General features: G+C 41.4%; 3 protein-coding genes across 3 annotated transcripts in view; 1 reads left to right on the top strand and 2 right to left on the bottom strand.

Moving 5' to 3' along the window:
- Nucleotides 1–5788, bottom strand: part of eefsec (eukaryotic elongation factor, selenocysteine-tRNA-specific) — an 11335-nt gene extending 5547 nt beyond the window's left edge. Inside the window, exons 1-5 of the mRNA XM_020607775.1 lie at nucleotides 4991–5788; nucleotides 3426–3633; nucleotides 3078–3174; nucleotides 2061–2225; nucleotides 240–878 (exon numbers count right to left, since the gene is read on the bottom strand). Of these exons, the coding sequence (XP_020463431.1) occupies nucleotides 240–878; nucleotides 2061–2225; nucleotides 3078–3174; nucleotides 3426–3633; nucleotides 4991–5294 (1413 nt within the window). The 5' untranslated portion in view covers nucleotides 5295–5788. The remainder of the gene's footprint in view (nucleotides 1–239; nucleotides 879–2060; nucleotides 2226–3077; nucleotides 3175–3425; nucleotides 3634–4990) is intronic.
- Nucleotides 5789–5950: 162 nt separating this feature from the next.
- On the top strand, nucleotides 5951–11768 carry ruvbl1 (RuvB-like AAA ATPase 1). Its single transcript, XM_020607776.1, has 11 exons — nucleotides 5951–6257; nucleotides 7441–7527; nucleotides 7646–7778; nucleotides 8879–9030; nucleotides 9426–9515; nucleotides 10225–10374; nucleotides 10485–10548; nucleotides 10642–10840; nucleotides 10948–11050; nucleotides 11136–11227; nucleotides 11383–11768. The coding sequence occupies exons 1-11, from the start codon at nucleotides 6117–6119 to the stop codon at nucleotides 11540–11542; spliced, it is 1371 nt and encodes a 456-aa protein (XP_020463432.1). The 5' UTR covers nucleotides 5951–6116; the 3' UTR covers nucleotides 11543–11768.
- Nucleotides 11769–11867: 99 nt separating this feature from the next.
- On the bottom strand, nucleotides 11868–13331 carry mustn1a (musculoskeletal, embryonic nuclear protein 1a). Its single transcript, XM_020607777.1, has 3 exons — nucleotides 13096–13331; nucleotides 12844–12973; nucleotides 11868–12493 (listed from the first exon to the last, which is right to left on the bottom strand). The coding sequence occupies exons 1-3, from the start codon at nucleotides 13102–13104 to the stop codon at nucleotides 12396–12398; spliced, it is 237 nt and encodes a 78-aa protein (XP_020463433.1). The 5' UTR covers nucleotides 13105–13331; the 3' UTR covers nucleotides 11868–12395.
- Nucleotides 13332–14232: the final 901 nt, after the last annotated feature.

The raw sequence follows: 14232 nt of genomic DNA, 5'->3' as shown, positions 1-14232 counted from the left end.
GCATATGCATGTTTGTTTGTGTGCATGTGTCTATTAATGGATGTACAATAGGGGCTCTGTCTGGGCCAGCAATCTGTGCCACCAGCAATAAGAAACATCCAAAGAACCAGAGGCAGAAGAAGAACAAGGTGATAGGGAGGGCAGAGAAACAAGGACAACAATCAGGGGTAAGGAAAAAGGTGGATGGCTATGAAAAAGACCATATTAAATCCCAGCTAAACTTCTGAGCATCCACTCACCCTCTCCACCTGTCCCTCCTTTTGTTTGCTTTTGTAGATGCGCAGACGAGGCAGGGCAGTCTCAGCATAGCTTTTATCTTCAAACCCCTGTAACAGACGGCCTTGGAAGGCTAACCGACATGCATTAGCATGGATGTCTGTGTCCAGCTTGGAGCCAATCACAAGGCAGAGTAAGGGACATGTGACTGGCCGCTCAAACTCCAACAAGGCCCATTGCTTTGGATTAGACCTGGCCTCTCCCTGACTGGTAACGTATTCATCCTGGTAGAAGTACTCCCTGTCGAAGGTGAAGGGTGTATCCAGGGAGCAGGGCTGCAATGGTAGTGGTTCAGTGTCAAACCGGGGCTCTGAGGTACCCACAGGTGGCAGGCCAAAGAAGGTCACCCTCGCCATGACTGTTTCATGTCCCACAGTGATGTGGAATTTGGCACGGGTGGCAAGGGAACCCTTAAAGTAGCCTATCTTCCTGACAGAGATGACAGCTGCATAGAGGGTGTGCAGGGAGCCTGGCGTGCACACCAAACCCCGCTCTAACAGTTTGGGGTCAAACTGTGTCACACACACGCCCACACGATCCCCCTGCATGGCTCCTGACACTGGCTTCCGAAACATCTGCACCGACTTTATCTTCTTGGTCACCTGATGACAGAGAGAACATATACAATACATTTTAACAAACAATACTGATTTCTAACATCAATCTAACACAGGCTTTATAGAACAGATCGCTATACAATCCACAAAAACAAGAGAAAGCAAAAACTGCTTACATACGCAGTGTAATGAGACTCTGCTGCTTAATGTTCAATGCTCACAATATTATCTTTTCACAAAATAGGGCACGTAGCTTACTTTTAACCATCACATATGTTTAAGTGTTTTTGTTATCCAGCATTCTCAGGTCCAAGTTTAATTTACATCTAAAACCTGAAAACTGAACATGAAATACAGCAAGAAATTAAATACAGAAAAACATCAGCACATGAATATCACAGTGCATGAATGTTTATACATTATCTCTATTACAGGGCTTTCCCTCGATTATTTAAATTGCTCTATAGGGGAATTAAGCGTTTTCCCCCTCAGTCAAATATGCACACATGTAATAAATAAGCAGCTCATTAAACATGCACAACTTCAAGTTAAAGCTGCTTCTTTATTTAATAGATAACAGAGCTATTTGTGTGCTAACGTTATCTATGAGCACATTTGCTGATGCTGTATTATCAGTTAATATTAAAAAGCCATAGGAAATGCAAACTATTGTGTCTGGTTTACTTTCTCTGGAAGTAAACCAGATTTTTTGGTATAAAATCACGTTTGCTTGTTGTTTTTAAATAAAATAAGGTATTTTTTAAATTAAAGTTACTAAATGAATTAATCAAAAACATTTTACATAATGTAGCTGTTTTTGGGTCATTGTTTCTGTTGTTGTTGTTTTTGTTGCTCCAACACACACTGGCTAGATCATCCATAGTCCATCAGGTCAAAACTCTTTGACAAGTGATTGTTAGCTTAGCCATCTGCTGCCACCAAGAGGTGAACATGATAACTGTCAGACAAACCTGGCAAGCCTGGCTGAAAGTTTGCATCTGTTCTACATTACCCTGCCCGTGTGCTCCCAGTACACTCCCCTCTCCCTGTCCTTCTTTCACATAAAACTCACACATCCTCTGAGCCACACTCGGATATCCCTCCCTGTCTGCCCACTTCCAGTCAGCTTCTGAACTTCTGAGACCCTGTGGATTTTCAGCACTCAGGAATGTCACTTAGTTGCAAATATCAGAGATTCAGAATCCATGCCTACTTGGTGGCGCATACCTTCAGCGCTGGGATTTCCACAGTGTCATTGATGGCCAGCGACCCCTGCAGGACGGTCCCAGTCATGACTGTTCCCTGACCACGGATGGAGAAGCAGTGGTCCACAGCCATCAGAAGATCACCACCAGGGTCTCTCTGAGGGAGGTATGTCTGTTTCTTCAAAAGCTGAGGCACACAACCCAAAGAGCAAGAAGGGAAACACATGAGATAACTGCTGCCATAACACTGTAAGGTCACACACACAAGTATGAAACCAGACAAAAAAAGAGGAACATGTATTATATATCTAGGGTTAGGGTTAAGTCTGACTTACTGCCTGAAACTGTCTCATGTTGTAAGCACTGATTTGACCATAATGTGTAAGTCATTATATTTTTTACACCACAGGAACAATAAATGTCCCTCCTGTTGATGCTGTGTGAAGTAAAGTACAACTAGCTTCTGTTTTCATTGTTCTCAACTTGCTAAATTTGACAAGAGAAGACCATTGATAAATCACCCAAGCCAGTATAGCTCATTGCACATATATCAATATCAGCATAACTGATGGCCAGTAACCAAGTAGAACATGCAGTACAAATGCCAGAGATACAATACGTATATGAGGTAGTTCAGAACAAGTGTGTGTTACATAGTACATTTGCCAGAGAGCACTAACCGGTTTATTTTTCAATTGCAAAATTCTGTGTTAGGTGTTTATGTAAACAAGTTCATCAGCATTATTTTTTAGAATATATTAAATATCAACTCCAGCCTCAAAAACCCAGTACTGGTTGTGCTTTAGACAAGAGTTGATGCCTTTTATGTAAACTTGCTTCAATTTTTGCAATACCTACTCATCCTTAATCATCAGAATCATAGCCTGCCATGAAATACATCACTTTGAACAGGGCTCCAGTCTAACATTTCATACTGGTGGCACTGGTCCCACCGAGTCTCTCAGATGGTGGCACCCGAGCTGATGGAAAAACACTATAAGTAAGAATGGAGGGGCACCAGTTTGTTCCTAAGCCTTACCTCAATCAGCTCTGGGACTCCCTGCGGCTCTTCTGTGTCAGGAGCTTCCGGGCCTCCAGGCTTTGCTGCCACAGCAATCACTGGGCATTCCTTAAATCTGGCCAACAGAAAGAAAAGTTATGCTGCAATTACTACAAAAGTGATTTAATCATCTCAAAAAAATGTTGAGGAGGGACAAGTGGGCCTGACTGACAGACAGACAGCTGTAATGCAGAGAGGGAAACAGACTGGGGAATGAATGAGGAAGAGAGATTCAATCCTGGGCCAAAGGAAGGATATGTCATGCCCTCACAGCAACCACCTCTACAATAATCCAGGTTAATTATGGTATTTGGATTAAATGCAGACCTGGTGGTCTCTAGAGTTTTGTGCAGTCTCTTGGTCATCTTCTCAATGGCACTCTGTCTCTTGTTGGATGGCAGCAAATCGATTTTGTTCAGGACGACCACCATACGAGGGCAAGTCAGCTCTCCTATGAGCAGACACTCGGCAGTCTGAGTCTGGACACCTTTCACCACATCCACCACCAACATCATCAGATCAATGATTTGGGCACCTAGAGAGGCCAGAAAGTGCAAACAGTAATCAAGAAAATGCTAGATATCACTGACATAGAAGAAAAACTCAAAGAAAAAGAGAAAATGACTCAGATTAGATGTTAATTACATTCCCACTTTCCTGTTGTATTCTACACAAAGATGTGAAAACTGAATAGAGACTGTGGACACACTACGAAGCCGACAACAGTAATACAAACCGGAACAGACACCCAAGAATAACAGTACACCCAGAAATTAGGGGAGGGGTGCATAGAAGCAAAGAGTACAAGGCTAGAGGGCTGAAACTAGAGCTGCAGCTCACTTGGTTGTCTTTCCTTTCCTGCTTTTCTTTTCCTGAATTTGGCAGTCTCACTTTCCTGTGCTCCCCTCTTTTCTCTCCTTCTATTTGGCTCTCCTTCTTTCCTGTGCTCAGCCCCGTCTGGGACAGGAGGGGAAGTTTAAAACATACCCCAATCCCCACACATCCCTTCTCCTCTAATCTACAGCATGTGCCACCCCACTGGCTAACAGGCTTCATTTAGTTTGTGGGTTACACAAGACAGCAGCTTTCAGCATTGGAGTTGCTCAGATCTGTTTTAACTCCAGGACCATTGCTACTGTCATAGTCACACTACATGAGTTTAAAAAAGTGGGACTGTGGCTTTTCATTTATGTGAACCAAAGGACTAAAAAGGCAGCAGGTAACAGTGTGTGAGTGTCCTCATTACCTTCTTTGGACACCCACACCATGATACTTATTACTCTATACTCTCAACCATCCAAATCAATCTGACATGATCAACATACAGAGTTGGTTGAAGAGAGAAAGCGCCCTCTGCTGGACATTATATAGCTACTGTGAAGTGTTATTCACAGGCTGGTACTAATGTAACAGAATATTATCATACAGTACGTATTTGCACCAAACCGTATCAAAATCCGTGTTAAATGTGGGCATTGCATAGTTCATAATGTTCAGCTTTAACTGTAATTTGTTTTTGTGGAGTTTCTGCTAAACTTAATTTGTAAAGATTGAGAAGACTTTAGCTAATACATGGTTACTTTCATTTAAATAAATGATAGCGATGGAAAATGAATGTAATGCAATGCAGTACAATAATATCATAAAGTAGAGCTTCTAAGATGATCACAGAGTTGACTCAACACACACAAAAAAATTAAAACCTTCATGACCGTAGTACTAGACGCGACTTTAGTTAGGTGGACCTAAGAAAGGGGCAACTGACTGTGTATAGTTGATAACATTCCCTTAATTATCATATTATTTAGATCTACATATTATGACTGTATTCTGGGTTGTGGTCCCCACTGTTGTCATGTACCAGAAACCTGCAGAGGATTCAGCGAGCTCACCCCCAATGATAGTCCGAATCAGAGAGGCGTGTCCTGGACAGTCCACCAGGGTGAATTGCAGGCTGTCATACTGCTGCGGTCCTCCGCTGCCCTGTAGGTGATCAGGAAGATCCACAGCGAAGGAGGAAAAGCCGAGGTCCAACGTGATGCCCCTCTCACGAGACTGCGGGTTCTTGTCGAAGGCAGCCGTGGAGGCGGTGCTGCTCAGCGCCCTAGCCAGCGATGTCTTCCCGCTGTCGACATGTCCGAGCACCCCGACGTTGAAATTTAACGTCTTGGTGCGACTGTCAGTAGACTCTGACATTTTGACACAATCTGATATAAGGTGTGCGCGTTTTCTTTACTCCGTACTGAACCTTGAACTCAGCCGAAGCAGGCGGTGTTGCTTGCTGTCCACAATATTTTTTTTAGCTTGCATTTGTTAATTAATACAGAGACATCTATAGCAACAAACTGTTTTACTTAGTTTGTGGCTTACAAAATACACATAGATATCTAGGTAAATACCAATGTTAACAACACTTTACTTCAACATGAAAACATATCATGAGAAACGTCTTCCCTTGTGTCAGTGAACTCCATCCTCTGGACAACATGCTAAAGTGGAACGTTTATTAATACCTAACAAAAATAAAAAGAGAAAATTCACTCGCTACAAGTGACTAATTGATTAAAATGTGTTGTTTAAATGTCAATGGGGTGATTGAAAACCTCTAGCGTGTTGGTTTCACATTCTATTACAACTATTATTTAAAATTATTTCTTTACTGTCACTTTTTTAGCAGTTTCTACTACGACAGAACAACTGAAACACAAACGGAAATGAAAACTCTCACGGGCGGCGTTTTAAGTAGTAAAAATGATTGACGCAGGTTTTAACCAATAATTGTGTTGAGTTAGTCAAGAAGGTCCAATAGTTTTACTATACTGTTCAAATAGGCGGTACTTCATGGTATTATTTCCGCCGATTTTCCCTAGTAACCCACATGGAAACAGATTTCCCTGTGTTTTGAGTTTCGGCGCCGATTACGGCGGAGCTAAACATACGGGGGCTTAGGAGGCACTTTATGTATTTTAAATCTTCCTTGTAGTTTTTAAATCGCATATTTGCTCAAGTGACACAACTATGAAGATTGAGGAAGTAAAAAGTACCACGAAAACCCAGCGGATCGCTTCTCACAGTCATGTCAAAGGGCTCGGCTTAGACGAGGCCGGCAATGCTAAACAGACAGCATGTGGTCTTGTCGGCCAAGAGGCTGCGAGAGAGGTAAGTTAACGTTAATGTTTATGTTTTACGCCACCCACGTTATTCTTGCACTGTGTGGCGGAATGACCTACAGAGCTGATGGTTTTTTGCAAGGAAGAGTTCGCTCAATATAGGCAATACCACCAAGCTAGCGTAGTTCCGTTAGCGCTGTGGTGCCCCTGTTTCTTGCTCCGGTCAGAGGTGAACTAAAGGCAAAGTCCACCCAAAACATAAACCATATCCATTTTACATGTTTTAATTTCCAATATAATCTATTAAACACTTGATTTATTAATTTTCTTATCCAACCTCTTCTGCAGCAGAACGGCAATGAGAAAATGTGCAGAGACACATGGATCTGCTTTGTAGACGCACACCTGCAGCATCTGTGGTCACATTATTTGAATATGGGTTATATGTTCTGTTACAAATAGATGACTTATATCTATATAAAGTACATTGCAGAGATTGAAGACTACAGGAGCTACTGCCACTGTCAAGCTTATGTATGATTTCAATTAGAGCTGAAACAATTAGTCGGCTGACAGAAAAATAATCAGCACTACTGTATATTGATATCATTTTAGCCATTTTTAAAGAAACGAGTGAGAAAAAAAACACACATTCTCTGGTCCAGCTTCTTCAATGAGAGGATTTGCTGCTTTTGTGTCATTTATTATTGTAAACAGAATATCTTTAGGTTTAGGGCTTTTGGTCAAACAAAACCAGACATTTAAAAAGCTCTGGGAAGTTGTGCATTTTTTTGCTAGTATCTTTGACATTTCATAGACTGACAATTAATCAGTGAATGGAAAAACTAATCAGAATAATCAACAATGAAAATAGTTCCCAGTGTTACCCTAATTTTGATTAGTGAAAATGCAAACCTGAAGTGGACTGCACAGCTTCCAGTGCACTGACCCTGTGTTGAATTGACTTGAATGGCGCAGTCAACCAGGTCATTCAGTCTATATCTGTAGCAGCAGAGCATGACTGTAACCACGGCAAATGTGTGTGCTTTACAGCAGTCTAACACACAATTAAAACTGTTATAGAAAGCTGTTTTGAATTCAACTCAGTGGGGTATCCCACTTCTATACTTCTATGTTCAGACATCATCAGTTACTATTATTGCAGCTAATTTCTTTTGACACTTTATCATTATATGTCAGTCAATAATGGTACTAAATCTCTCTCTCTCTAGGCTTGTGGCATCATAGTTGAGCTGATTCGCTCAAAAAAGATGGCAGGAAGGGCAGTGTTACTGGCAGGGCCACCTGGTACAGGAAAGGTAAGTGTGCAGTGTTTACCCACTATCAACACAGATGTAAAACTTAACTGAATGTGACTTCTGTTACTGGTGCAGATTGTGACTCATAAATCCCTTTTCTACTCCTCCTCTCCTGCAGACTGCACTCGCCTTAGCTGTAGCACAGGATCTGGGAAACAAGGTGCCTTTCTGTCCTATGGTCGGCAGCGAGGTCTACTCATCTGAGATTAAAAAAACAGAAGTACTGATGGAAAATTTCAGGAGGGCTATTGGTGAGTGTCACTAAAATATTTAATCTTAGATCATATTTTGTCCCAAGCTCCTAAACAAGTTGCTGTGACTGAGATTACTGTTGGTAGGCTTGAGGTTTTAGGTTTTAGTACAGAAAGTAAGCATAGAAAGAATTTCAGTTACACATGTACCATTTCTAAATGCTGGTAGCTGACTTACCACCATAGCAGCAGCAACACAGCAAATGATAAAACAAATGAAAATAGAGATGCAAACTGATAAAATCATATAATCAACCTTCGTTTCTACTGGTACCAATGAAATGCATTAATAGCAAAGTTGTAAATTATCCAGAATAACCAGAGCAGCATAGGATTCAGTACATAAAGCAAACACTGTCAGCATGGAAAATATGTTTGTCGAGCTGGGTAAACTGAGCCTTTAATGGTTCTTGAGGTGTAGTGAGAAACAAAGAATTTTTTTATACCGGTAGTTCCTGTATCTCTTGGTGTAAAATGACCTTGTGTGTTCAACTCAATCCCTTAGTAATGAGTTCTTGGACAGAAAGAGCAAGGTGTCCTGCTCACACTGTCCTCAGGAGCTGAAAGACAGCAAATTACAGCACACTGTTGAGAAGGAAAGAAAGCCTGTGAGGGGGAAGGGGTTTGTCTGGCTGCTGACGGTACCTGTCGCAGGAAAGGAAATGGAGTTAAGGTTGAGGGAGAGGTGGTCATCAGCACCTCCACTTCTCCCCTAGAACAGGATCTGCAGGGAGAGTGGGTTTCATTTGAAGCCTGTCATCAGCCTGTTGATAAGAGCACCATGGCAGACAGTCCCTACCTTAAGTATTGCTTTCAGACCCTCACCACAGGATCAGCCACCTGTGTGGTGCTCATACTCAGGATCACAGGCGGCATGAAAGAGAAGTGAATGTGATGTTACACAGAATGATGCCCAGGCATTTGACGGGGGTTACACAGAATGATGCCCAGGCATTTGATGGGGGCACACACACACAAACACACACACACACTCTCCCTATAATAAAATGTTCAGTAGACTGAGGGATGTGGTAGCTTAGATAATACACTGAGTTCTCACTCTGTATTCTGTGTGCAACTGTAATGTTGCTTGCATTCAGGACTGCGAATCAAAGAGACAAAGGAAGTGTACGAAGGGGAGGTGACAGAGCTGAACCCCTGTGAGACTGAGAATCCAATGGGTGGCTATGGGAAAACCATCAGCCACGTCATCATCGGCCTGAAGACGGGTAAAGGCACGAAACAGCTCAAGGTCAGACTGGGAGCTATACTTTTTTTTTTTCCCCTACTGCTACTTGTTAAGCACTTTGAGCCATGTTGTTTGTATAAACAGTGTAATAATAATAATAATTTTCATTGTATTGATGGGAACCATGTCATTTCTATCAAAAATTAACTTGTCAAGATACTTTGCATTTGCTAAAATATTTCTGTGGTTCTCTTTACACCTTATCAATGTCTGCAAGGTAGATTCAAAATTTGATCTCATAACATCTCATCTCCATGAGTGTCCTGACAAAGTTTTTGTCACCTGCTGCTTCCTCTGTTCATCTAACATGTGTGCTCATATTTCAAGTATACAGTTTCATAATAACACTGATCAAAGTAAAGACTGGTTTCTTAAAATCTCACGTCTTGTTTCTGAAGCTGGATCCCAGTATTTATGAGAGTCTTCAGAAAGAGCGTGTGGAAGTGGGAGACGTCATCTACATTGAAGCCAACAGTGGAGCTATCAAGGTATCATTGTGTTACTTTTGTGGGTTACTCCCTCACCACTCACAAATTTTGATCAGCTGAACAGTGTAGAAATGAAGTAGTTTCTGCACTTTAATTCACCAACCAGTTTAGGTCATAAGCTTGTAAATGAAATATTTCACATAAATAAATGGGTATGACCTAGGTTGAGTGTTTGTCTTGCCTGACCTCTTCTGTCCTTCATGGTGCCATTCTTTCATCTCTCTCGGCACTGCATAAAAGCTCTGCTGCATTTCAACTGTACTCTGGAATGAGCTCTCATTCCTGCAGTTCTTCATGTTCCCTCTATCTCTCAATCTTCTACACTGCATCTTTGCCAGCAGTGGGGATTGTGGCCTGTGTTGACAGGCCGCGACGATGGTTCCTTTAATCAGTGCAGGTGGGCCTAAGGTGCGAGTTAGATCCAGTCGGAGACCAAAGGAGGAGGGCTGAGCGGCACATTTGTTACTGTTGACAGACATCTCATGACTTCTCAAATCCTTTCATCCCTCAGACACGGCCTGCTCTCTGCACTGGGTTCAGTCATACACCTGCTCTCCCTCCTCCCACGTGCTGTCTTTGTTTCATTGTTGTCTGGGGAAACTTTAGACATTAATTTCTGTCAAACAGCAGGTAGTTTTTTTTTAAATGATTAACTTTTTTTTTTTTTTTTTTTTTTTTTTTTTTTTTTTTTTTACTTTTGTCTGCATAGAGACAAGGTCGTTGTGACACCTTTGCAACAGAGTTTGATCTGGAGGCAGAGGAGTATGTTCCGCTTCCCAAAGGCGATGTTCACAAAAAGAAAGAGATAGTCCAAGATGTCACACTGCACGACCTGGATATCGCAAACGCCAGACCCCAGGTACAAAACAGAGAGTGTCCTGTAACTTCGGATGATATCAGCGCAACTGTTCAAATATTACAGAGTTAGCCCCTGTTTGTTTAAAATAATGGTTTATTATTTGATGTTAGGGAGGCCAGGACATTCTCTCCATGATGGGACAACTGATGAAGCCCAAAAAGACAGAAATCACAGGTAGGGAAAAGCTATAACTGCCCTAATCAAAACAAAAGAGGCAGACGACTTTTGTTGTTCATCACTGTTCCTTTATCCTTTGTTCCATTCCAGATAAGCTGCGTGCCGAGATCAACAAGGTGGTGAACCGATACATTGACCAGGGCGTAGCTGAGCTTGTGCCTGGTGTGCTGTTTGTGGATGAGGTGCACATGCTGGATATCGAATGCTTCACCTACCTCCATCGAGCACTCGAGAGTAGCATTGCCCCCATCGTTGTGTTTGCCTCTAACAGGGGAAACTGTTTAATCAGGTGGGGCCTCTATAATTAGTTTCATGGATAGAATAGAAGATTAAATAGATTTGGTTTTGTGATAAGATGTAAAGTTGTAGTATTAACAGTCATTTGTTGTCCACCAGGGGGACAGAGGACATCAGCTCTCCACACGGGATTCCTCTGGACTTGCTGGACAGAGTCATGATAATCCGTACCATGTTGTACACGCCGCAGGAGATGAAGCAGGTGAGTGTGAGATTCACAGCATCTACATGAGTGCTGTACGACATGGCATCTGCACATGCTTCACTAATAAGGCTGCGGTTTGTAGATCATCAAGATCCGCGCTCAGACTGAGGGGATCAATATCAGTGAGGAAGCACTTACACACCTGGCAGAGATTGGCACCAAGACCACCCTCAGGTAAAGGCATACATGGTTTTTCCCAAGAAAATGTTTTGAGCATTTTAAACACCAGAGAGAGCATGGAGTCACTATAATCATCCCCCATCTATCATGAACTGGTGTATACTGTGCATGTGTGAGCACACTGAGTCACTCTGCCTGGTTCCTTTCAGGTATGCTGTACAGCTGCTGACCCCAGCCAGTCTGCTGGGCCGTGTTCAGGGAAAAGAGTCAGTTGAGAGAGAGCAGATAGAGGAAATCAACGAGCTGTTCTATGATGCCAAGTCCTCTGCCAAAATCCTTCAAGACCAACATCACAAGTTCATGAAATAAAACTGGCGTTCTACCGTTTCTTTAAACAACGCAGGGCTGGTGTTCTCAGCCAGCGGTTCCATGGTTTGTTTTATCTTCATTCTTGTTCCATGCTTTGTTTCTTCCCATTTTAAATGTCTGCACCATGGCTTATTTAGTGTAGTATAGTAGAAGTTTTGTTCTAATAAGTATTAAGTTTCATTCATTATTTGTCAAAATAATTTTGAATAAAAAGGAAAAACACAAATGGACTCTTTTCATATTTTTGGATAAATGTTTTTACTGACATTTACTACAGTACTTGCACTGCTTACAGTTGGATGGCTGACACAATTTGCTTATTTGATTTTTTTTTTTTTTTGATCTCAAAAAATAATTACTTGCCATAATTTTGACCTTTGACAAACAATCACAATCCTGACAACACCATGCAGAACATCTCTTTAATGGAAGGAAAGCTGTTTTTTTATGTAAATAAAATGATGGCAATCTAACCTTTTGTATGTTCAGATGTAGTGGCAAGTACTGGACATGCCACTTTTGTGTTCTTTTATCATCACACACTCACTCTTAAACTGTAGGTTCATGCAGATGTGACAAGCTGTAATAATAAGCTAAATGAACAATATTCTCTGTTGTAAAAAAAAAAAAAAAAAACTACCTAAATTTACTACTTAATAGAAATTATTTGAATTCTTTAGCTTTAACAAGTGCAAAGAAGATGCAGTGACTAAACAGTATGGTGTGACTCATAAAGAACATGAAGTCACTAAAAAGGGCTTTAAGCAGAACTCGTGTCCGGCTGGAAAACAACCGATTCCCAAACCGCTAACCTGGAATACGAGTTGTCCAATCATGGTCAGGAAGTCCCCTACTATTTTCTGATTGGTCGAGCTGAGCGTGTGTTAAAGACAGTCTCTCCTCCTGACTTCACTCCACTGAAGACAGATGGAGCAGCTTTGCCCATTTTCTCTGTGAAGGAAGAGAAACAACAATCAGAACATTTCACTGGTAATGAGGCAGGGAGAAGGGTTATGTAAGACTGTGGATATACTCTATAAATACACACTTCATCTCTCATTGGGCCAGAGAAAAAACACTGACAGGAATCTCCCATCACTACAACCCTCCTTCCCTCTCTGTATAAGGAGTGGAAACCTGAGGATCATGAGAAACACCCCACACACCAAGCCACTGCCAAAATGTGATCTTATCTGTATCAGAGAGACAGCAAAAGACTGTTTCCCTTCACTTTCATCTGTAAAACCTGTGTCAAATCCAATGGCCATGTGCAATTGTGTACAATATGTGTGTGTTCTCACCGCATTCCTCCATTACTTCAAATGTCTTGCTCTTTGGTGGCCCGTCAGTACCCAGCTTATTCTTTGCTTCAGTCAGATCTTTTTCTTTCACTTCAGGACGCTGCATTTGTGCATCTTCTTCCTGCCCAGGCTGAAGGGCAAGTAAAAGGAAGATACATAAGAACACTGAGATTCAGTCACTCCATGTCTGCAACAGTTCCTTTCAGCAATATGAGAAAATATATCCTGTTTTGACTCAAACAGGGGTCTTACTTGAGACATGATGGCTGAGTAGGTGAAGATATCCTGTAAGAAATTTTCAGCTGTTAACAGTCTCTGTTTTTCTCTTGTAAGTCCAGCTCAACACACACCCAGGGATTCCCCAGTGGACAATGGTTCTGTTCTTAAATAATTCACCTTAGGCTCCTCCTTTTCTCCGTCTCCTTTTTCTCTGCTGCTTGTTTAGAAAATGATGAGATCACTGCTAGAAACTTATATTTCCCCAAATAAATCCCAGCGATCCAAGACTGTGTGTCTGTGTGTCCTCCCCCTCCCTATTGCAGTCAAAACGTCACTTTCTAACAGAGCCAGTAACAAGCAAGCCAGGCAAACTGGAAGCAAAGTCTAAAATACATCCTGGAAAGATAAGTAGCTGTGTTCTTTTAAGACTTCCTGGCAAGCTGGCCACACTGGTGCACACATATATGTAAAAAACAAAAAGAAGAGAGTAGATAAGTGGCATGCTGTTATCAGGAATGCTGCCCCTTTCCCAATCATTTTACATAATTACATCATTACTGACCTCATGGAGACCTGAAAAATCAGTGGTAATTAGCAGAGAAGACAGACAAACAAATAAACAGGAAGTGTTCCCAGAAACATGTCAACAAATCAGTAAAATCCATCCTATTTATATCCAACCTAGTGGCTTTAAAAAATTTTACATTAAATATTTTAAAGCCACTAGATCAAAATAATCAAACAACAAAGAGTATAACAGGTGAAAAACTGTGACCTGTCGTGTCAACATCTCAAAGTAATAACAGCAGACATCCTGACAGTAAAACTGTAAATTTTAGTTCATTTTAATTAACCCTGTTCTGTGCACACTTTGTTGTTAAGCATTTTTGTCCCATCTTTCTTATTCAGAGTGAATCATATTTCAGCAATTACTGTATTTATTTGACCTTTGACCCCTGTACCCTTTATTTGTTGCCCCAGGGCAACGTTGTGTGATGATATAAAACACCTAGAAATTGCCTGTGTTCCAAAATCACGTTTTTATTCATTTTCATAACATGTCAATGATTTCATCATTGCTAGATGTTGTGTTCTCATCATCAAATGTTATTCAACAGTATTTAACTGATTAATGAACAGATGATACCCTCTGAATGCTGATGTTGTCAG

The sequence above is a fragment of the Monopterus albus genome, unplaced genomic scaffold, assembly GCF_001952655.1.
Source record: "Monopterus albus unplaced genomic scaffold, M_albus_1.0 scaffold89.1, whole genome shotgun sequence".
Taxonomy (NCBI): Eukaryota; Metazoa; Chordata; class Actinopteri; order Synbranchiformes; family Synbranchidae; genus Monopterus; species Monopterus albus.
This window is presented reverse-complemented; position numbering and strand designations above follow the sequence as displayed.